This window comes from Elephantulus edwardii, unplaced genomic scaffold (assembly GCF_000299155.1).
Source record: "Elephantulus edwardii isolate Elephantulus edwardi_28Jun2011 unplaced genomic scaffold, EleEdw1.0 scaffold00001, whole genome shotgun sequence".
Classification (NCBI taxonomy): domain Eukaryota; kingdom Metazoa; phylum Chordata; class Mammalia; order Macroscelidea; family Macroscelididae; genus Elephantulus; species Elephantulus edwardii.
In genome coordinates this window covers 6,276,387-6,299,379 of record NW_006399751.1, presented here as the reverse complement: position 1 = coordinate 6,299,379, position 22,993 = coordinate 6,276,387, and the positions used below count along the sequence as shown (strand labels likewise).

Sequence of the window (22,993 nt, the reverse complement as noted above, 5' to 3'; positions counted from 1 at the left end):
TGATAATGGTTACCCATGGTGGACAGTGTTTGCTGGAGCTCCCTGATTAAAACAAGCTTGGAAGCAGGAGTGGCATCCACTTCCGAAATAGCTTGCCTCCGGAAACTCTATGAACTTGGAGAAACAATGAAAGTTATACACGTGTTCAAGTCTTTCGTTTGTAGGGTCACTATGAATCATGCTATGACTTGATGGCACTTAACAACAACCCCCTAATTCTTTGTACTAGGGAGCTCTGGTGACTTAGTGGTAAGGAATTAGACTATTAATGCAAAGATAAGCAATTTGAATTTACTAGCTGCTCCCCTGGAGAAAGATGAGCAAGCTACTCACTATGATTTACTGCCTCTGAAAACATGCTGGAGGGTCAGCTTTGCATCAGTTCTGACTTCACAGTACACAACAACATCCTTTTTACTATAGTTTTGCCTGGCAATATCTGTCTTATCATTTAAGATGCCTTGTTAGCACTTCCTTTCTTTGCAGACCCTTTTAACTTGGCCCACTTGAGCTATATATGCCAGAATGGTGGGAAGCACACATCACACGATAGCATTCCTATAGGTTCCTATACATTCACTTGTTTCCTTCTCTGAGAACTAAGTCCTGTGTAGAAAGACACTGTACCACAATACTGATTGGAGACTATCTCCTGGCACACACTGGGTCTCTGTTCACCTACAGCCCTGTTACAAATACACCACACTTCTTCCATGGATTTCAAAAGGAGCAGTTGGGATTCTTTTTTTTTTATCAGTTGGGATAGTTTGAAGAAATATTTGAGCTGAAGAAATATTGACCTATTCATCTCTGTATATTTAGCATTGGGTACCTTGTGTTAGCACTTCTACAAAAAGGAAAACACACAAAAACTTGTAATTCCTTCCATAGAAGTTTGGCCTTTGCTGTTACCAGTTTATCAGGTGTGTTTTCTAAATTCAGAATTTCTTCGGTTAAGGTAATTTTGTTTCATTTTTAATATCCTTTAATCTTAACAAATGAGGAGGGAGATTTTAAACAAAAGTACTGGAATACTTTTAATTTAACAGATACATTTTTATTTTTTCTTTATTCTAAAAATTAAAAAAAAATCCCAACTGTTGTTCTTAAAGTTAGTGGCATAAAAAAGAAGAGAGAGACAGATATGTGATTGTGTAGGTAGGCCTGCTTCAAAGATAGGCTATCTCCTTTTTTCCCCTAAAATAATTGGTCACTGATACAGTTTTCTCCCTTTTGGGCTTTGTCATCCTTTTCTACCCTTTATTTTGCAATTTTTAGCTTGCCTGATTTTAACTCACTGCCTTTGAATAGCTTTGATACTTTACTGTGTTTTTTGCTCACAGATAAGGTAGTGGTGTATATATTTCCAGTATAGCAGGCAAAATAATTAGACTTTAAAAAACTGGATTTTGTTCTAGAAGGATGAATAATTTTTATTTTTTTTAATCTAGTAATCTTCATCTTGTAAAACAAACCTAGATTTTCCTTTACTTAGCAGCAGAACCCAATCACTTGTTTGGGGGTGTTTGTTTTTTTCTTGTTTTATGACTTTTCATGGTCTCTAGAGGTGCAGGAGAGTGATGGGCAATCTCTTCCCCATGCAGTTAAATGCCTCTGGGATGGTTCCTACTTTGACAACACACAGCAACAACGGTGGTGCAGTAGTTCAAACACTTAGATGCTAAACTAAAGATTATCACTTCAAAGCTATGAGCCATACCAGGATAGAAAGATGTGGCCGTTTTCTGTGAAAGAGTTACAGCTTTGGAAGCCCTGAGGGACTGTGACCATTCTGTTGCAGCCTGTAGAGTTGCTAGAGTAGGAATAGCCAGGATTAAAGGAGTAGTGATTAACCTAAAAGACTGGTGGTTCTACTTAAGTGAAAAATGTGGCAGTGTTTTCATTAAGACTTAAAGCCCTAGAATCCCTGTGGGACAATTCTGCTTTGTCCTGTAGTTGTTGTGGTTGTGTGCCATGGAGTCAGTAGGGACTGTAACTGACCCTTCAGTTAGTTTTCTGAGCCAATAAATCACATTTGAGGAGATTACCCATCCTTCTCCTTTGGAGCAGCTGGTGGATTCAAACTATAGTATTTTGGAATTGCAGCATAGCTTTTTACCACTAGACTATCTGTTGGTTTTAGGTGCTACCAAATCAACTGTGACTCATAGTGACCCTGTGAACAACACATCTGAACTTTGTCTTGTTCCTTTGTTGTTTTTTCGAGGGGGCACCTGGATTTGAACCATTGTCCTGTCCTTTTGCCATGTCCTTTTGCCATGTCCTTTTGCCATGTCCTTTTTGCCAGCTCCTTTTGGCTATCATTGGGGTCAGTCCCTCTTGAGGGCTTTCCTTCACCTTTTCCCATCATAAAGGGATTGAAGTCCACGTGCAGGGTGCTGGTGCTCTCTTTGTCAGCTCTGGAGGAAAGTCCTTGTTTCTTTTAAGTTTCTGTTCCTTTTGTGATCTTCACTGGGCTTGTTATCTCTGTCTTTGCTTGCTTACTTGCTTCTTTTCACTCTTTTATAGTTTAAGAGATGAACTTAAAACACATCCTATTTTATTAGTGTGGCAAAGGCAGCCCATTCCGAAATGGAAATATAGCCACTTGAATCTCATCTAATAGCCTGGCCAACTCATAGCTGAGCTTCTAGATAGTTTTTTGAGCCTGTAAATCACACAGCCTGAGGCTATTATCTCCCACAGAGCCACTGGTGGATTCGAACTGCCAGATTGGTACTGCCTTTAAGGTTAGCAGCACAACTGCAGACTGCACCATCAGAAATCTCAGCCACAGGCATAGAAATGAGGGTTTGCAGAATATTTTAAAAGGATAAAATTTAATCCACTAGGGAGCTCTGAATGGTAAAGAGTTGCACTGATAGGTTGTTCAAATCCACTAGCTGCTCTGTAGAAGAATGATGGATAATCTCCTCTCCTGCAATTTACTGCCTCTGAAAACCCACTGAAAGGGCAGCTGTGAATTGGATACAACTTGATAGTACACAGTAACAATTCAATCCATAAAGAGCTCTGGTGGTCTAGTGGTAAGAAGCTATGCTGCCCACCTGAAGGCACGAAATTCAAATCTGCCAGCCTGCCCTGTGGGAAAAAAAATGAACAATTTCCTCTCATTGCCTCTGAAAACCCACTGTCGGGTCAGTTTTGAATTGGTTCCTGTTTGATGGTATGTAACAATTCAGTCCATATCAATCTGCTAAGTACAGTTTTCTATTTGTAAAAGTTTGAAAAGAGAATGACTTTCATGTTAGACTCTTTTAGGGTCACTGTGGCTTGTGAAGGGAGCTCTGGTGGTGTCATGTATAACGAGTTAGTTATAGGAATCCACCAGTGGCTCCAAGAGAGCAAGATGGGCAGTCAGAAGGGAGCTCTGGTGGCCTAGTGGCAAGAAGCTGCACTGCAATCCCATAGGCACGCTGTTCACATCTACCAGATGCTCTGCTGGAGAAGGAGGGGCAATCTCCTCCTCTACCAGTTGGATCAGATTTGACGGTCCACACACAAAAAAGAATAAAATTTAAAAAAGATGGACAGTCAGTCTCCTCTCATATGTTTTACGGCTTTGAAAACCCACTGGAGGATCAGCTGAGTGGGTTCCAACTCAATGGCAAAGCTGACTTGTTGAATTGAGTGACTTATGAATGCTTACGGGGACTCAGGGCCGACGTTAGACAATTAACTGACCTGTTCCAGGAAATAAATTGTGATTTTAGACAATATCAGCTCTTACTTTTGAAGAAAAGTAGTGTGTTAAGCAAATATCATGGTAATTTTATTTATGTAACATATTCCATAAAGTCTTCCTTTTCTGTGCTCATGTTTTTAGCACATGTAAATTTAAATAACAAATCTTCCCAAAAGACTAAGTTTTGTAATAAAGTAGTGAATATAAAATGGCATTTGGATTGTTTACCTTTGGTCTTGCCATGTAATCATGTGATCAATTATTAAGTCTTGTTGTTATGTGCTGTCAAGTCATCTGCACCTCATAGCAAACCTGTGTACAACAGCTCTGAACCCTTCCCTATCCTGAGCCAGTCTCACTGACTCTTGACACACCTAATCCCACTGCCCCAGTTATCATGTCAATCCATCTCATCCGGGATCTTCCTCTCCTGTCCTGCCTCTCCACCCTTCCAAGCATGGTATCTTTCTCCAAGGACTGGTCTCTCCTGGCCACATGCCCAAAGTATGTGAGAAGGAGCTCCAAAATCCTTGTCTCCAAGGAGAAACGTGCTTTCACCCTCTCCAAGACAGATCTGTTTATTCTCCCAGCTGTCTGTGGTATGTATGTTCAAGACTCTTCTCCAGCACTACAATTCAGAGGCATCAGTTCTTCTGTCATCCTTAGTCATTGTCCAGGTCTCTGATGCATAGCACGTAATTTCAAACACCATGGCCTGAATCAGGTACACTTTAGTTTCTAGACTGATGTCATTGCTCCCCAGCACTCTGGAGAGATCCCTGACAGCAAACTTCCCCAGTGCAGTTTGTCCTTTGATTTCCTATCTGCTGATGCCGAGAGTGTTGATTATGGAGCAGAGCAAACTGAAATTGTTAACAACCTTAATCTCATCTTCATCTATCATGGTGCTGCCAATTGGCCCATTGGTGAGACTCTTTGTCTTCTTGATGTTTAGTTTCAATCTGTATTGAAGACTACAGTCCTTGACCTTCTGCAGCAAACGCTTCAAATCCTCCTCAGTTTTGGCAAGCAAGGTTGTATCATCTACATAGCGCTGGCGCAGGTTGTTGACGAGTCTTTCCTCCAATCCTGATGCCATTCTTCTCACTAAGTCAAGCCTCTCAAATGATCTGCTATTCACATAGATTGAAAAGGTATGGGAGGGAAAATGCAACAATGAATGAATGAAAATCTGACTTCTTTTCCCATTTGACTACCACTTCAGATCTTAATAATAGATTTTAGTGGTTATGCTTGTGGGATAGATTAACATTGCCATGATCTGAAGAAGAAAGGCTCTTGTGCCCTTTTTCTATATGAAATGGCTTGACAAAACACAGAGAGGGGATCCCACATGTCTAGGATAGCGGCTCTCTTTATGTTTTTAACTGTTTGGCAGCATTTCCCCAGAGCTGTTAAGTGTTTGGTGACAAAAGAGAACCAGGCTTTATTTCTTAATACCAAAGAGGAAAGCAGTAATGTCCAGTGTTTTTTTTACCACTTTGGAAGATGACACCTATATCCTGGGAGAGTAACAGAAATACTTGTGTATTTATATGTATTTGTACAGAGGTACCTTCCCACCAACCCCCCCCCCAAAAAAAAAAATTAAAAAAATCTGACTTCTGTAAACTTGCCTTGAAATCACAATTAAAATAAGAAATTTTATTTAAAAAGAAAAGGTGTGCATATAGGATGCATCCCTGGCACACTCCTTTCCTAATTTTGAACCATGCATTGTTACCTTGCTCAGTTCTGAGGACTGCCTCCTGGTCCAAGTATAGTTTCGTGTGAGCACAGTCAAGTGTTCTGAGATCCCCATCCCTCTCAAGGTTAGCCACAATTTTTTGTAATCCACACAACAAATGTCTTTGCATAGTCAATGCAGCACAGATAAAGATATTCCTCTGATACTCTGCTTTCAGCCAAGATCCATCTGACTTTGGTGATAATGTCTCTAGTGCCACAGCCTCTTCTAAATCCAGCTTGTATTTCTGGTAGTTATCTGTTCATAATACTGTTGTAGTCATTTTTGGATAATCTTCAATAAGGTTTTGCTTGTGTGTGAAATTAGTGGTATTGTTCAATAATTTCCACACTCTAATGCCTTCAGAAATTACTATTTTTACACTTAGTTTTGCTTTTCCATGGCAGGGATTTTATTGAACCTGTAATTGTATCATTAGGATTTTTTGTTTTCTCTATTCAAGAAATGTCAAAGCATAAGTCAACTATACTCCCTCCTCACTTATCTCGTGGCTAGGTTCCAGAGACCAGGTTGTTAAACAAAAATTGGCATTATATGAAAATGGAATATGACTTTATCATTATATAACTTCTAAATCACTGAGATTTGTGGTCCGGCCTAGTTGACACATAATCTTAACCCTCACAGTCAGCATTACTGTTGCCTTACACCTTGTTATTAATTTTGCTAGATGTGTGTTTATGTGTAAAATTGTCAGATAATTTATTTTTTAAATTATTGTTATAAATGTGAAATGTTGGTTAACAGTATAGTCAGTAAGTAGATGTGTATCGTTAATCTTTCACTTTAGCTCACAATTGTTTTGTATCTCCTTTTTCTTTTCTTGTTCTTGTCATGTACAAAAACCATTTATACATGTTTTATGCAATAGTGATAACTGATATCTGAGTGTCTCCTATTCACCCGGTATGATTGTGTGTTCATTGCGGTCGAGCATACAGAATGAAAAGGACTGGCTCCTGTTCTTAAAGAGCTAATTGTTGGGGAGCTGTGCTGGCCTAGTGGCAAGAAGCTGCACTGCAATTCCGAAGGCTTGGGGTTTGAATCTATGAAATGCTCTGCTAGAGGAGGGGCATTCTCCTCCTGTACACAAGGGGAAAAAAAGAACTAATTGTCTTACAGGGTAAAACCACAGATGTAGAACAGTATACTGTAATAAAAACAAAACAGACTTGAATTCACTCTGCCTTGGTCAAGGTTGACTAGCCTTCCATGAGGAGGTGATTTGATCTGGGAGCAGATAAGACATTAGGCATTGATGTAGAATATGTCTAGCAGTTAAGTATTCAGAAATGAGATTAAGTAGTTACAAGGGATGACAGCTAATTGTATAGAGCTTTTGAAGCTGCAGTTTGTGCTTGATTCTGTAGGCATCCACTACCATAGGTTTTGACAGAGGAACCTAATTTCAGAAAGATTTTGTCCGGCAGCAATATGCTAGACACACTAAGACCAGTTTAGGATGCAGGTCTCTGCCTTTTTGAGTTTTTCATTTGTTGGCAGTCTGTCCCTTCCTTCTTTCCTGCATTTATTTAGGCAGTCACTGGGTTCTGTTAACCAGTTACTACTTTTATCCTGTAGAAATTAGGTAGTTGATCAAAGAAGACAATTTTTGTGGAGAAAGTTTAAGGTTTGTACTTCATCTGGTACATAGTGCATACACACTGCTAATCAAAAGGTCAGTGGCTCAAATCCACCACCAGCTCCTCAAGGCAAAAATGGACAGTCTTCATCAGTAAAGATTTACAGCCTTGGAGACCCAGTAGAGGGTCAGTATACATAGAAACTAATGAAGCTGAAGGAAATTAAATTTGTAAGAAGCAAAGTAGTTTTGTTTATGTTTAGCTGAAAAAGTTGAGTTACCTGGGCTGACCTGAAGGAATGGAGAAGAACACAATATCCAAACACTGGGAATACTTATTTTACGCAAATGACTTGATTTGTGGGTGGTTTTTTTTAAATTGTTTGGGATTTTTTCCCCCTCCTTGTGAAGTTTTTTGTTGTGATTTTAACAAAAGTTTATAGAGGTTGGATTTTTATTCATTCAAGGTTGCGCATTTTCCTCCCTCCCTCTCCCCTCCCCTTGTCACACTTTGCAATGCACCTCTTGTTTCAGATTGTTGTCATATGTGAATACATTTTTATTTCATCTTCATGACAGCCTCTAAAGTGGATAGATACCATTTTCATGCCCATTTTTTAGAAGAAGACAGGCATGGTAGGGGTACTTAGCCTAGGTTCCACCACTAGTAAGTTGAAGAACCTAATTGGGATCCGGGTCTCTAGTTGAAGAACTTAACTTCTTAATGACTGTTCTCTTCCGCTTTTCTTACCCTTTTGCTTTTCAAAATATAAAGCATTTTCTCCATATTAAATTTCTGTGTATTAAAATGTCATTTTAATGTATGCAGAATATCATTTATTAGAAGGGTTAACTCTTCCAAATGATTGGCTTTTAGTTTGATTATAATTATTCGCTTTGTTTAAAATCTTTGTGTTCATTCTATTTCTGGACTTAAAGTTGCAGATAGAATTACTTTATTTCTATCACCAAGTTATAGAATAGTGCTGGTTTCACTGTACTATGACTAATATTGGATATTATCCTTTAAAACAGTTTTAATAGAATTTAGACCACATTATTTTAGTTTGGATTTCTTTTAATGTTAATTAAGTTATCTTTTTCCCCTTACTCAGATGTCATTTGTATTTCTTAAAATCATCTATTTGTGTCATTTCTCCATCTTTCTCTTTTGCTTACAAATTTTACAAAGTAGTTTATATAATAAAGATGTTAATCCTGTCATAAATATTAGAGCTGCCATTTTCCTTGTTGGTCATTGGCTCTTTTAAATTATGTACACTATGTTTTTGTTCTGTTTAAATTGGCTGTCAGTAATAATGACAGTATCATGCTATATTAATTATTGTGGTCATTAATATTTGGAAATACATTGTTTTTAAATTTTATCCTGTATATTTTTTCTGTTCTAGAAATTTTACTGCTGTTGTCAGTATTTTTTTTTTAAGATCAACTTTAAAATCACTGTTAAAGAGGAAGAATGAGCACCTTTATAATCTCTGGCCTTTCCAGTCTTGAATAGGATTGCCCATATTTAATGACACAATTAATACCTCCTGGGAGGGTTTTATATATAATTGTCAAATAAACAATAGTCCTTGAGTCAATCCCAACTCCTAGCAACCCTGCAAAACAGTGAAGTGCCTTGCAGGGTTTCCAAGGCTGTAATCTTTATGGGAATAGACTGCCCCGCTAGTGTCCAACAGCTGATGGATCTGAACACCAGCCTTTCCACTTAACGGCCATATATACTTAACTACTGCACCACCAGGGCTCCTTATCTTCACATAGGTCCTGTAAATTTTTAGTTCAGATTATTATTACATGTTTTGTTGTGGATAATAATTTTTTCTTTATTTGTATCTGTTTTTCTATAATCCACCTCTCTTGTGAATGGAGAGCAGTGGACAGTGTGTCAGTTTACAGCCTCCCAAAAGCCTGCTGGAGGGTCAGCTATGATTCGGTTCTGACTCAGTGGCAGTGAGTTTTATTTATACACATGCACTTAGTTTCAGATGTGAATTTTAGGCACCTCTCTAAAAACACTTTGAAAGGTTGGCCCAAGAAGTAACTACCTTGTTGCCATCAAATTGGAACTGACGCATAGCGGACCCTGCAGTGAGTTTTCCAAGACTATAAATTGCACAGGAGGAGATTGGCCCTTTTTTGTCCTATGGGGCTGCTGATGGATTTGAACTGTTAGAAAGGCATAGCCTTTGGGTTAGTGAGGCAACTGCCTACGACTCTGCCACTACAACTCCTTAAGAAATGAATGCGCAGAGAGAAACACATCCTTGTACTCAGAGGGAGTGATGGAACAGCTCTCAGACATGAAGAAACCTAAGAGACCTAGAAAGGGCAAGAACCGAGGGAGAAGAGGCTGATGTGGAGGCCTTTTAATAAAGGGAAAAGAAAGCCATATATTAAATAAATAAATATTTGGGAGGAACATTCTTCTGAGTGGTTCCGCACTCTTCTGTCAATATGCTGTACTGAGGTAACTTGGGGTTGCTGTGATACTGAACCTTAATGATGTTGGGTTGTCAAATGCCGTAACAGTTTACCCTTGGTGGACAGTGTTTGTTGGAGCTTGCCGTTTAAGACAGGTTTGGAAGCTGGAGTGGCAGCCACTTCCTAAACAACGTGCCTCTGGAAACTCGATGAACTTTGATAAAGGACAATAGTTATAGAAAGGCTTCAGGCTTTTTGTTCATAGGGTTGCTATGAGTTGTGTTCAATTTGATGGTAATCAACAACAACAACATGTATAATATAAGTACTTCTGTTAATAATAAATATCCATGGGAGTTGGGATACTCAAAACATCACCAAAATGTTATATGATTATCTATAAGGTTAATAATTATAAGGGTTTTTTTCCCTTTATGCTTCATTTCTCAGGTTTCTTCAGTAAGCTAGTAAGTGGTGGGATTTGTGAGTGCCAGAACTCTGTAGGACTGCCTCTTTTCTCTGGGCCTCTCAGCTTTTCCACCTTTAACAGATAGAAAACTTTCTGTTGTTCATTTTAGTGGAAAATGTTTGTGTTTTCCTTCTAACAGGTTTCCACTTGTCCCAGATTCTGAGTTTCTCAGGTTTTACTATGCTTTCATTGTCTGTGGGAGAGTTCTTAAAGTAGGTATAACCCCCTTTTTAGAGACATTGAACCACAGACTGACAGTTTGACAATACCTGAAAAATGTGACAGATTCAAGCAGGGAGAAAAGAGAGGAAGGAAATGGATTGGAGCTGCCAGCAGAGGGGATGCAGTCATTAGTACATAGTCCTCTGGGAGTCAGGAGAGCCCTGGATCAGTCTGTTAGTTACTGATTAAGAAGAGAGACTCCCTTCTAGAAGAAGTTGAGTAAAGGGAAAGATTTCTAACAGTTTATGATGAAGGCTGATGACTTGATGTTTTGTGTCTGCTTTTTCTCTATAAAAATTGAAGCTGTCACTTTAAGACCCTGAGTAGCTGCAGTAGTCCAGTGACCTTATGCCATGTGTTGGTTATTTTTTTCCATGGAGAGAGGATGCTCTGTCAGCTCAACTCCCTGGCAGCACAATTGCTTTCCACTTGCACTCCTTTGTACCAGTTCCTTTTTTTATCTGCATTATAATTCTGTGACCTCTTTTACGTTCAACTTATTTACAATCTTAGCAAATTTTACATTTTCAAAAGCACACTCAATGATCTTTTCTGTGTTCAAATTGCTATGTGCTATAAAGTCCCACAGGGCTCAGAAATTAAATTATTTTTTTCTTCCACAAGTTTCTTTGTTGAGGATATTGAAAATAGTCTTGAGACTGTGCCTAACAATCCTTCCGGGCCAGTATTAACATTTACAGCATGAGTTTGTTTTTGGTGGGGTTTTTTTTGTTTTGGTACTGTTCCTGAAAATGTCTCTGAGATAAACGGGTTTTTGTCTGATCACTAACTGCAGACGTTTTCATTACCATTTTTTTGCTGGCACAGCTGATGCAGGGGCCTTCATGGTTAGGAAAATGTCTCTCTTAAATACATATTGCAAATAATAATGGTCTAAAGTAACGATTATCAAACCTTAATCTGCATATATATATCACTTACGTGTTATTACTGTGTGGCTCAGCAGTGAGGCCTAAAATTCTGTTTCTAACAAATTCCTTTATTATGCTTCTGATCGTCATACCTTACTTTTAAGTATAAAACTTGAAAACTGTACATTCAGTGTGGTAGTACCTTGCCACACATGGTTGCTAAGAACTTAGAATGTGATTTGTTTAAATGGTGATAATGTGATATCAATGATGATTAGATATTTTTTATTTTTATTTATGTGCAAATGTTATGATTGCCTATAATTTGTATGCCTTAAAGGTCTACAAATATCTCTTGTACTGTCACCTTCTTTGGTAAGCTTTTACTGGTACTTTTGTCGCCCCCCCCCCCAATAGAACATGGAGCTCTGATGGCCTAGTGGATAAGAAATTGTACTGCTGACCCAATGGCAGGCTGTTTGAATCCACTAGCTGCTCCAAGGGAGAAAGATGGGCACTTTCCCTCCGTGTGATTTACAACATCTGAAAAACCACTGGAGGGTTAGCTATGAGTTGGTTCCGACTCTTACCATGATGATGAATTAGTCAGTCATGGAATTTCACAGTAACTTAATAAATCTATTATTTCATGCATCTGGTCCTATTTCTGACTGATTAAATGGATACAATGCTTAAGATTCCTATACAGAGGATTGAAGAAGCAGTCTCTGATGAAAGTAGCAAAAACTTTGAGAAGACCAAACCACAGAGTACTTCAGACTAAGGCAAAATTTAGCTTATATAATAAAACAAGGTCTTTTTGCAATGTAGGGAGCTCTGGTGGCTTAGTGTGGTAAGGAGTTGCACTGCCAGTTTAGAGGCACAAGGCTTGAATCTACCAGCTGCTCCATGGGACAAGATGGGCAGTCTCCTCCCATGCGATTTCCTACTTATCAAAAGCTGAGGGAGAGTCATCTGTCGGTCAGTTCCAACTCTATGGTAAAACACACACACACATACTCACTTTCTCTCTTAACATCTTCTGTCATCAGTTTCCTGTTAATGAGTAGTTGGATATGGGGACTCAGTTTCAGATTTTTTTTTGTTTGGTTTGCTAGGCTATTTCATAGGTGCTTTGTTCTTCCATCAGGAGGTACATATTTTATATTATTTAATGCTAACAACAGTTAGTGCTTAGGGATCTTTTTATTTTAAGATGTAAGTTTTCTTTTAAACAAGCTATTTTTAATAACAATTTGTGTTCTCCCTTAATAAAGGAAGGGGAGATGGAAGGTGAGGCAGTTGAAGCCATTGTGGAGGAGTCCGAAACTTTCATTAAAGGAAAGGAGAGAAAGACTTACCAGAGACGTCGGGAAGGGGGCCAGGAGGAGGATGCTTGCCACCTACCCCAGAACCAGACAGAAGGGGGTGAGGTGGTCCAGGATGTCAACAGTGGTGTACAGATGGTAATGATGGAACAGCTGGACCCTACCCTTCTTCAGATGAAGACTGAAGTAATGGAGGGGACAGTGGCTCCAGAAGCAGAGGCTGCTGTGGACGATACTCAGATCATAACCTTGCAGGTTGTAAATATGGAAGAACAGCCCATAAACATAGGAGAACTTCAGCTTGTTCAAGTACCTGTTCCTGTAACTGTACCTGTTGCTACCACTTCGGTAGAAGAACTTCAAGGGGCTTACGAGAATGAAGTGTCAAAAGAAGGCCTTGCAGAAAGTGAATCCATGATATGTCACACCTTGCCTTTGCCCGAAGGATTCCAAGTGGTGAAAGTGGGGGCCAGTGGAGAGGTGGAGACGTTAGAGCAAGGGGAACTTCCACCTCAGGAAGATCCTAGTTGGCAAAAAGACCCTGACTATCAGCCACCAGCCAGAAAAACAAAGAAAACCAAAAAGAGCAAACTATGTTACACAGAGGAGGGCAAAGATGTGGACGTGTCTGTCTACGATTTTGAGGAAGAGCAGCAGGAAGGTTTGCTGTCAGAAGTCAACGCAGAGAAAGTAGTTGGTAACATGAAGCCTCCCAAGCCGACGAAAATTAAAAAGAAAGGTAAAATGTGTTTGTTATATTCTCATAACTCTTTATTTTGGAGTTAAGCACACAACACAGTTGATGTGCAGATTTATATTGAAAAGATTTTCTTAGATTACTATGTGAGTAGTTTTTTTAACCAGTCTAAAGGAAGTTCTTCCAGACTAAGTGTATTCTTAAAACATCAGTTCATGACATAAGAGTTATAATTTAATAGAACATAAATTGCATTGGTTATAAAGGCTAATAAAGTGTATTTCTAGAAACTTAAGATTGGGGTTAATGTTAACACTTTGAGACTGCACCTAATAACTCTGATTTTGCATATAGGTGTAAAGAAGACATTCCAGTGTGAACTCTGCAGTTACACGTGTCCACGGCGTTCAAACTTGGATCGGCACATGAAAAGTCACACTGATGAGAGACCACACAAGTGCCATCTCTGTGGCAGGGCATTTAGAACAGTCACCCTCCTGAGGAACCACCTTAACACACATACAGGTGCTGGATAACGGTTGGGAACAGGGAGATGAGTGCTGTCTGTCCCCTTACAACATATCAAAGGCTTAAGACTTGGGTTTTGAGTCTCATTGTGGCTAGTTATAGCAGGAAGAAAAAAACTTGATTTTTGCTCTTTCATATGATGATCGTTCTGTCGTCTTGATTTTTCTTCTCAGCAGATGGACTAAGTTATAGACAAACATGAAGAGAATTTCAATTTAGTGAGAAAGAATCCAGATTTCATAAGGGTGATGCAGAAAAATATCTATAAACTGTAATACTCATTTAATGGACCTGGCTATCTGACATTTTGCATTTATAACAATAGTGTTAAAAAACACACAACTACTTGTACCCCCTAAAGAATGTCTTTGGATTCAGTCCTGGGTGGATTTGCTGGGTCTACTCTGATGTGTGGTAAGGAATTGTTCCCAACCCAAAGACAGTCAGTCTCCTATACAATTTACACTATGGAGGGTCAGCTGTGAGTTGGTACCAATTCACAGCAATGAACTGTGTGTATTATTGATCATCTTAAAGTTAAGTGAGGACCTGTGTGTCTTGAATGAGAAAATGTGTCCTTCCTTCCTGAGCACCAAGTCCTTGACCCCCCTTCCCCCCAAGCCACTCCTCTCAGTCTTAGATACAAAAGAAGTTAGAAGAGTTGGTACTATTAGCCTGTACTTTGTCCTCTGCAGCCTCATGCAGTCTCTACCAGTGCACAGGGCCCACAGCCAACCCCACTGTGGCTGTCCCACTGTCTAAGCAGAGTTGTGGTTTTAGATTCGTAGCAAGAAGGCAGGCATGGTGCACAGCATTCACTCTGCCAAGGACCCCAGCCTCCACCATTTGCATGCTTAGGGTCACAGGATAATGGTCTTGGGTATGTGAATGTTTCAGTGGAGAGCAGAACTTCCCCAGCATGGGTCAGGGTAGGGCAGATCTCTTGGCTGCAAATCCTGACCCAGTCAGCTCTGCTTGTGGTTTAAAATGACACACTGTAATGTACTCTACCACTTGAAGTCCAGAAGCCATTGCATTTCCACCACAGGGGATCAGAACTAGCTGTGCTAGAGGCCCAGTGAGCTGAGCATAGCATAGCTGGAGAAGAAAGGCAAGTGCAGGGGCAGAACAGCCTAACAGGACCACCTCCACAACAGCTCCTGAAGCCTGAGGAGCATTGGTTGCTGATGTTCCTCAGAAGCCAGCTTTTGAATAATGGCTTGATCTTTGGCACTGACCCTTGTCAGTAAGTGAGGAGTGGGTGGATTTCCTAAAGACAGATTACAATGTTTGCTAACATTTTAAACCATGGCCAAAAATAGCCTCAAAAAAATCTGAGGCAACAAATGCCCAGGCACTGTGAGGAAGAAAGGAGCTCCAGTGGCTTAGTGATGCAGAGTGATGCTACCACTCCAGAGGCTTGTGGCTTATATCTGCCAGCTGCTCCAAGGGAGGAAGATGGCCATTGTCCTCCCAAGTGGTTTATTGCCTCTGAAAACCTGCTGGACGGTCAGCTATGAGTTGGTTCCAATTTGACAGACCATAACAACAAAATGAGGAACAACATCAGATGTGAAATCCTACCTTTGTTAAAACTGTGGTGTTTTCGATTTCTTTGTTTCACCTTAGGGTAGCTAAGTAAATTCTGATTATTCAAGCATGTATTCCGTTAACCTTTTTACGTATGTTAAATGTACTCTTCAGGAATTCTCAGTGTCATGTTGGCTGTGTCTAGGTCTCAGGAGCCCCCTGAGTAGAGAGTGCCTTTCCACACCCTTCTTTGCTCTTTGTTCTTTCAGTCTTGGCACTTGGCTACAAGTACTAATAAGAATTTCCTTTTAATTTTTCCATGCAGAATATCTGCACCCAAATTCCCCACCTTTTCTTGGGATTTTTATATGATGCTGTGGTTGTCACATTAGCATAATTCAGTAGCTATCCTTAATAAAAGCAGTATGACATGCAGTGGTACAGTCTTTGCTAATGTAACTTAGTGACTTTTCAATATCTAATAACTTCTACGTAATAATATGACTTATTTGGTATGTGTATTGACTGTGACATGGGCATATATATATGGATATGATCAGCTGGCCAACATAAGACTCCCAAGACGGGAGTACTTTCTTTGTAGAGGTGCTGCTTTGAAAATAAGAAGTTCCATCTGTCTGATTTCCTAAAACTGACATACCAGTCAAAGTCTTGAGGGTCAGTTGCATAAACTAGAGTATTACTTTATTAAGAAGTAGTCCTTTCTTGTTTTCTAGATGCAGTTGTATTATTGCATTGTAGGGAATGTCTGCCTGTGTCAGAATGCCATAGCCGTTGAAAGGTGACTTGTGCATCACCCTTGACTGGGGGGACATAAGTGATTGGACATACACACCCTATTGAAAATCCCCACCTCATAGCAGTGTCCACCTTTTTCCTGATTGCTCGATTATATCCGCCAGGGTCAGGGGCTCTTTCTTCCTCTGACAAACTCATTTAAAAGCTCATTGCCAGTGGATCAGAACTGACTCATCATAGCTGACTTTGGGTTTCAAAGGCTGTAAACCATACGAGAGGAGATTTCTCCCATAAAACAGCTAGTGAATTTGCTCTACGTTTGTGTTAGTATCAACTCTCAACAGACTATGCCACCGGAGTTCCTTATACTTCCCCTGCATAGTACCTTAAGGAAACACAAGGAATTCTTACTGTTCCACTTACTTTGTTCAAAGAAGTAGTTACTACTTTCCTGTTCTAGTTTTACTTCCTTAACTATATCACCAGACTACACATTTTCACAGGCAAAACCTCTGTTCTCACCTTTATCGTCGGTGGTGCTAAAGAAGCATATTGAATAAGCAAATGAATATTCTATGCAGTTTCTTCTTGTTCTGTGCATTGGGTTATTTCCATTTCATGACAACATTGTGTCTATTAGATCTAAACACTGACATAACTTGTGCCATCCTTATAGTTGCCACTGTGCTTGAGCTTACTGTTACAGTCATTTTGTCAGTCCATCTTGTGTTGGATACTTTACAAAGCATGATGTCCTTCTCCAGGGGCTGACCATTCCTGATAAATGTGCCCAAAATATATTTTTCACCAATACCATAATTCAAAGTTCTAAAAAAAAAAGTTCTTTCTCATTCTTCCCTATTCATTATCCAAGTTGTGCTCATATATGACTCAAATGCAAATTTAATGCTGTTTAGACAGAACTAACTCATAGCTGACCCCACATTAGATTTATGGGACTGGAAAAGAAGACAGTATCCACTTTTCTCCCTCAGAGCTGCTGGTAGAACCGAGGCATTTAGATTCGCAGGACAATTCCATGTGCATTCCAGCACTAGAGCATATGAAGCAATTGAGAATAACATTGTCTTAAGTCAGATGCACCTTAGTCCTCAAAGTAACATCCTTGATTGTAGACCCTTAAAAATGGTCCTTTGCAGATTTACCCAATGCAAATCGAGCTTTGTTTGGTTCCAGTCACTCATCGGAGTGATTGTGGATCTGGGTAAAATTAAATCCTTGACAACTTAATTTTTTTTTCTCTGTTTATTATGTTGCATATTGAGGCCATTTTTGAGGATTTTTGTTTGCCTTATGTTGAAGTGAATGTTGTGGAATTCTTAACTATCCTACTCATATCACAATCATATCAAATTGACAGCCCCTTCCCAGGCAATTTACAGCCTCTGAAAACCCTCTGGAGGATCAGCTCTGAGTTGGTTCCAACTTTATCACACATAAAACAACATCATATTCCAGTCATACTTGCATCTCTAAGCCTTCTCTGTGGTCTTAGAGAAACATTTGTACAAAGGAATGGTTCTAGTCATTACATTGTAACTCTTTCTAATTTCAGGCAAAAATCTTCCCTTAGTTTTACTGTTTGGAAGTCTTTACTCATTACTTATTGCATGCCCACAATTAGAGTTAACTAGTTTTTTAGTAACAGACTGTGCTCTGTTGTCAGTTTTATATCCTCATTACTTTCATTATTACCTGGTCACAATAATTTCTTATGCAGTATTCCAGAATATGAAACATATAGAGAAGATCCAGGTGAGCGCTCAGGATTATTGTTAAATTCTGTCAAGTTGAGTATGACTCATAACAACCCTATAAAGAAAAAATCTGAACCTTCTTCTATAACTATTGTCATTTCTCTAATGTTCATAGAGTTTCCAACGGCATGTTGTTTAGGAAGTGGATGCTAATCTGACTTCCAAGCCTGTCTTAATCTGGGAGCTCTACCAACCCCTGTCCACCATGGGTAACCATTATGGCATTTGACACATCAGTGGCACATCAATCCCAAGTTATATAGGTACTACAAACTGACAGACCAGTACTATACCACTTAGAAGAATGTTCTTCCCAAACACACTTAACACCAACGGCCTTTTAAATATAATGGCCCCCACAGGTCCTGATGGATTTAAACAAGAGGCTTCCAGCCCACAGTTGATTGTTATAGGACTGTTGTTGTTCTTATGTGCCTTTGAGTCGTCTGTGACTCATAGTGACCCTCTGACACACCTGTCCCTATTACCCCAGTGACTGAATCAATCCATCTCATCAAGGGTCTTTCTCTCCTGCGTTATCCCTCCACCCTCCCAAGTATGACTTCCCTCTCCAAGGACCAGTTCCTCCTTGCAACATGTCCAAAGTATGTCAGGCGAAGTTCAGAATCCTTACCTCCAAGGAGCAGCCTGTCTTCACCCTCTCCAGGATGAACTTGCTTGTTCTCCTAGCAGTTCAAGGTATATTCAGTACTCTTCTCCAGGACCACACCTCGGAGGCATCTATTCTCCTTCTAGCATCGCTTGTCATTGCTCAGCTCTGATGCCTAGCAGGTTATTGCAAAGACTATGACCTTAGTCTCCAGACTGATAATGCTCTTCAGTACTTTGGAGAGATCTCTGACAGCAGACTTTTCCAATGCAATTCGCCTTTTAATTTCCTGGATGCTATAGGACTGTAGGGGAAGTTATATTTTAAAACACTAGCATTCTTTCAATAAAAGAAAAAAAGGTAGAGTATATTATCCCCCCCCCCCAAAAAAAAAGTGGCATCCACTTCCTAAATATCATGCCTGCGGAAACACTCTGAACTTTGGTAAGTATTGATAGTTGTAGAGGGGCTTCAGGCCTTTTGTTCGTAGAGTCGCTAGGAGTTTTGCTTGACTCAAAGACAGTCAACAGAAACACAACACAAAACCGAATATTAGGTAAATTAAGTTTTTCTGCTTTAGGGTTTTAAAATTATTTTAAATTAAAGGTTTACAAATACTGGGTTTTTCATAAAATCATTCGTAGACTTTTTGTATTATATTGTCATTGATTAATGTTCATTTATATCAGTGTCTAGTTTTGAATCCTAGAATATTAGACATGGATGCTTGAAAGAGATGTTTAAATCACATAAAAGGCAATACTGCATTGTAAAGCCTATGATCAGCCTCTAGAACTTCTTATCAACATTCTTGATAACATACAAAAACGCTATCTTGTTTTTTTATTTTTAAGAGAAAGAGAAATACTTTGTAAAACTTCAGAATATGGGCACTGTGTAGTCAGTTTGATCTATGACAACACATCAAGGTGTAAAAATGACCTGTGTTCTTTAGCAAGTATTTTAACAGAAGGGAGTTTCTGTTAACTTTGTTGTTGAGACCATACACAACAGAATATGGACTGATTGAATTTGGTGACATGATTATATTCTTCAAGTTGTACAGCCATTCTCACTCTCCTTTTCTGCGATTAACATAAACTCACTACCCTCTAAGTTTACTATCTAATGACAAGTTAAAACAGCACAATACTCAAGGAAGACTTTCTTTTCCACTTCAGTTATTGTTTCATTTAAGGAGCCCCCTGGTAGTTTAGTGTTTTGTGTTGCTCTGTTAAACACGTTGCCACACACTTTTAAATTGATGACCTTGCTTAGAATACACATTTTGCCGTCATTTGCAGCAATGTGTTAATCAAAAGATTAACAGTTGGAATCCAAAAGCTATGGGAGCAAGATGGGGATCCCCTTAAAGATTTACTGCCTTAGAAATCATGGAGACTTGTAAGTTGGAATCTGACTTGGCTAGTGCTTTTTTTTTTTTGCTTTGTCTTTATTGTTTTGACAGTGTCTTAGTGGATGATAGGTTGCTAACCAAAAGGTCAGCACTTTGAATCCATCAGCCTCTGTACAGGAGAAAGTTGGGCAGTTGCCTACCATAAAGATTAACAGCCTTGGAAATTCAGTGAAAGGTTGCTCTATGAATGGAAGTTGACTGGCTAGGACAATAGGTTTCTTTTTTGTTTGTTGTTTGATTTAAAGAGCATTTTAAGAAATATATTTTGTTTCATTTCTGTTTAATTTTTGTTCTATAGTGACTAGGATAGTCACAAAATATTTTTTTGTAAAATGTATACAAAGTAACTCAGGTGGCCTAGTGGGTAAAAGTTGTGCAGCCAATCCAAAGGCTTGCACTTTGAGTCCGCCAGCTGCACTGAGGGAGAAAGATGGATAGTCTCCCCATGCGATTTACGGTTTCTGAAAACCCACAGTATGATCAACTAGAAGTTGGTTTTTATACGACAGCATTGACTCTGAGGGGTTTTTTTAATGCACAAAATATAAAAATAATGTATTACATTTGAATCCAGATTCAAATGAGTAGTTAAGAAAAACGAAATGTTTGGCACAAATTTCTGATATTCTAGAGTTAGAATTGTAAAGGTCAGCTAAGCTCTTCCTCAATTTTTAAGCCATTTTCAGACTAGAATAAAATTGATGGAATAACTGAAGTCCACCTTCTAAACAGTGATGTATCCACATTGATCTCGGTCATTAACTGTGCCTTTGATCTTGCTTTTCTTCATTTTTCCACTTTAGGTACCCGCCCTCACAAGTGCCCAGACTGTGACATGGCCTTTGTGACCAGTGGAGAACTGGTGCGGCATCGTCGTTACAAACACACCCATGAAAAGCCATTTAAGTGTTCCATGTGCGATTATGCCAGTGTTGAAGTGAGTATTTATGTCCTTGTTAGCACTTTCTCCTAAGGCTGATTCCAATGTGAGAATATAAACTATTCAAACTGGCTTATGATAAGGTAGAATGCTTGCAGCTCTTTACACACACATGCTGTCTTCACTCAGAAAGAAAGAAATACGTAGAAAAGATTCATCCTTCAGAAAAAAAGAACACTAGCTGCACAGGACATAGGATTGCAGAAAAATTCTGACTTCAGAGAAACAAATAGCCACGCCGTTTAAACTCTACCCAGAACATTTGAAAATGCAGGGTTTATAACTTTATCATTTGCGGCTACCATGTCAACAAAAGGGAGACTTTGGTGGCAAGGTCTATAGGGAATTGCACTGGTAACCCAAAGACTGCACCTCTCTGGCAGTTCAAATTCACCAGCTGCTCCTTGGGAGAAAGTGTGCAGTCTCCAATGAGATTTATGGTCTCAGAAAGCTATGAGTTGATTCCAGGTCAAGGGCAGTAAGTTTGGGTTTGTCAACAAAACTGAGTAAGGATACTACCAAAATGGAAAATGAACTATCACAGGAAGCAGAAATTTTACACTATTTTTTAAGCCAAATTAACAAAGTTTATTTCGAGTTCGAACCCTGGCTCCCGCGTGCTGACACAGCAGCATCCACCCGAGAGCGAAATTTTACATTATTAACAAACCAAATTTAGTAATACTTAAAAGTAAACTGTATTTGTAAAATTTAAAGTTATGTCAGTTTTGTAGGTAACAGACATGGGAGAAGCCTATAAAAATACAGTACTTGTTACTGTTTAATATGTGTAAGAATCCTATACTAAACTCATTCTGATTAATTCTGAGTCACTAGAATATTCCCATAAACTAAGAAATAAGACAAAATAATCATTCTCACTATTTCAACATTGTATTATTTAGTTGTATAATCCATAGAGAGTTATGCTGAAACCCACCAACCACTCCACAGGAGAAAGATGAACAATCTCCTTCATGCAATTTACAGCCTTTGAAAACACACCCAAGGGTCAGCTATGACTTGGTTCTAACTCAGCAGCAATGAGAAATTGAAAATCCTAGCCAATGAAATAAAACAGAAAGACAAAACTATCATTTCTTGGAGGGACGTGGGGGGTAGAGAAAATAGTGCAACAGGGAATGAATGGAAATCCAAAATCTCTGTAAATGTTCGTTAAAATTAATAAAACAACAACCAAAAAAACCCCATCATTTCTTAAGGATATAGTTGCTTACCTAGAAAATTCAAGAGTAACAACTGTAAAACCTAGTTTGGATGTACATAAATATAAAGAAAGCTTTAATTTTGCTGTATACTGGCAACAGTAGGATGCTATGAAATAGTTCAATCCTAGCAGCAACCAAGTGACTCAGAAATGGACAAAAAACCTGTGATTCTTAAATGTAAAAAGGTTTTTTAAAAAACACTTTCCAAAGGATATAAATTGGAAAAAATATATTACAAATGAATTCTAAATTTCAGTTGGACAACAGTCCAGAGTAAGATGTGCATGAGGGGCGGGGAGGAAGTTATGCAATAATGAATGAATATTTTCTTTTAAAAAAGTAAACTGGGGGGATAGGGAGGAAAATGTGCAACAGTGAATGAATGAAAATCCAATATTTCTGTAAACTTTAGTTAAAATCACAGTAAAAATTTCTTTTGGAAGAATACATGTGAATGATTAAGATTTTGATAAAAGAATTAAGAGATTTTTGCTGTGGGTGTGTTATAAAACTGTATTGTAAATTAAAACAGATATTGGAACAAGAGTAGATAATAGCTTGTTGTAGCAAAATAGATTTTGATATACATTGTTGTTGCTGATTACCTTCGAGTCAAGCACGACTCGGCAGCCCTACGAACAAAAGTCCTGAAGCCTTTCTGTAACTATTGACATTTATCAAAGTTCATAGAGTTTCCGGAGTCATGTTGTTTAGGAAGTGGATGTACATTAAAATATACCTGGCCATCAAGGGAGCTATTTAGTACTATTGGAACAGTTTAATAACTTATATTGTGAAAATTTGCTGTTTAACATTATGAGTGCAAGATTTCACTTAACTTTTATAATTTCAAGTCATATATTAGTGAGTGCTCACAGTACTACTTAGAACCAGATTTTAAAATCTGTTTAGAGGAAGAGTATCCAGCAGGAGATGAAAGTCATAGCCAGTGGTGACAGATAAATACAAGGTCCCTAAAGCCTTTCCTGTGTAGAAAGTATTAATGATAAGAGAGGGTAAGGAGTGTTAACACTCACGCTCATTAACTCGGACCCACCATTTATAGGAAAATTGATCCATCAATAGGCAATGAATTAAAGTAATTGT

General features: G+C 38.9%; 1 protein-coding gene across 3 annotated transcripts in view; it reads left to right on the top strand.

The window, feature by feature from the left end:
* Positions 1-22,993, top strand: part of CTCF (CCCTC-binding factor (zinc finger protein)) — a 60,771-nt gene that overhangs the window by 24,383 nt on the left and 13,395 nt on the right. Inside the window, exons 3-5 of one of the 3 annotated variants that reach the window (XM_006878687.1) lie at positions 12,348-13,137; positions 13,450-13,620; positions 20,521-20,654. In XM_006878687.1, coding sequence (XP_006878749.1) covers positions 12,357-13,137; positions 13,450-13,620; positions 20,521-20,654 — 1,086 coding nt within the window. In that variant the 5' untranslated portion in view covers positions 12,348-12,356. Of the gene's footprint in view, positions 1-12,347; positions 13,138-13,449; positions 13,621-16,912; positions 16,930-20,518; positions 20,655-22,993 lie in introns of those variants that run through there. The other 2 variants (XM_006878689.1, XM_006878688.1) reach the window with 2 other exon arrangements.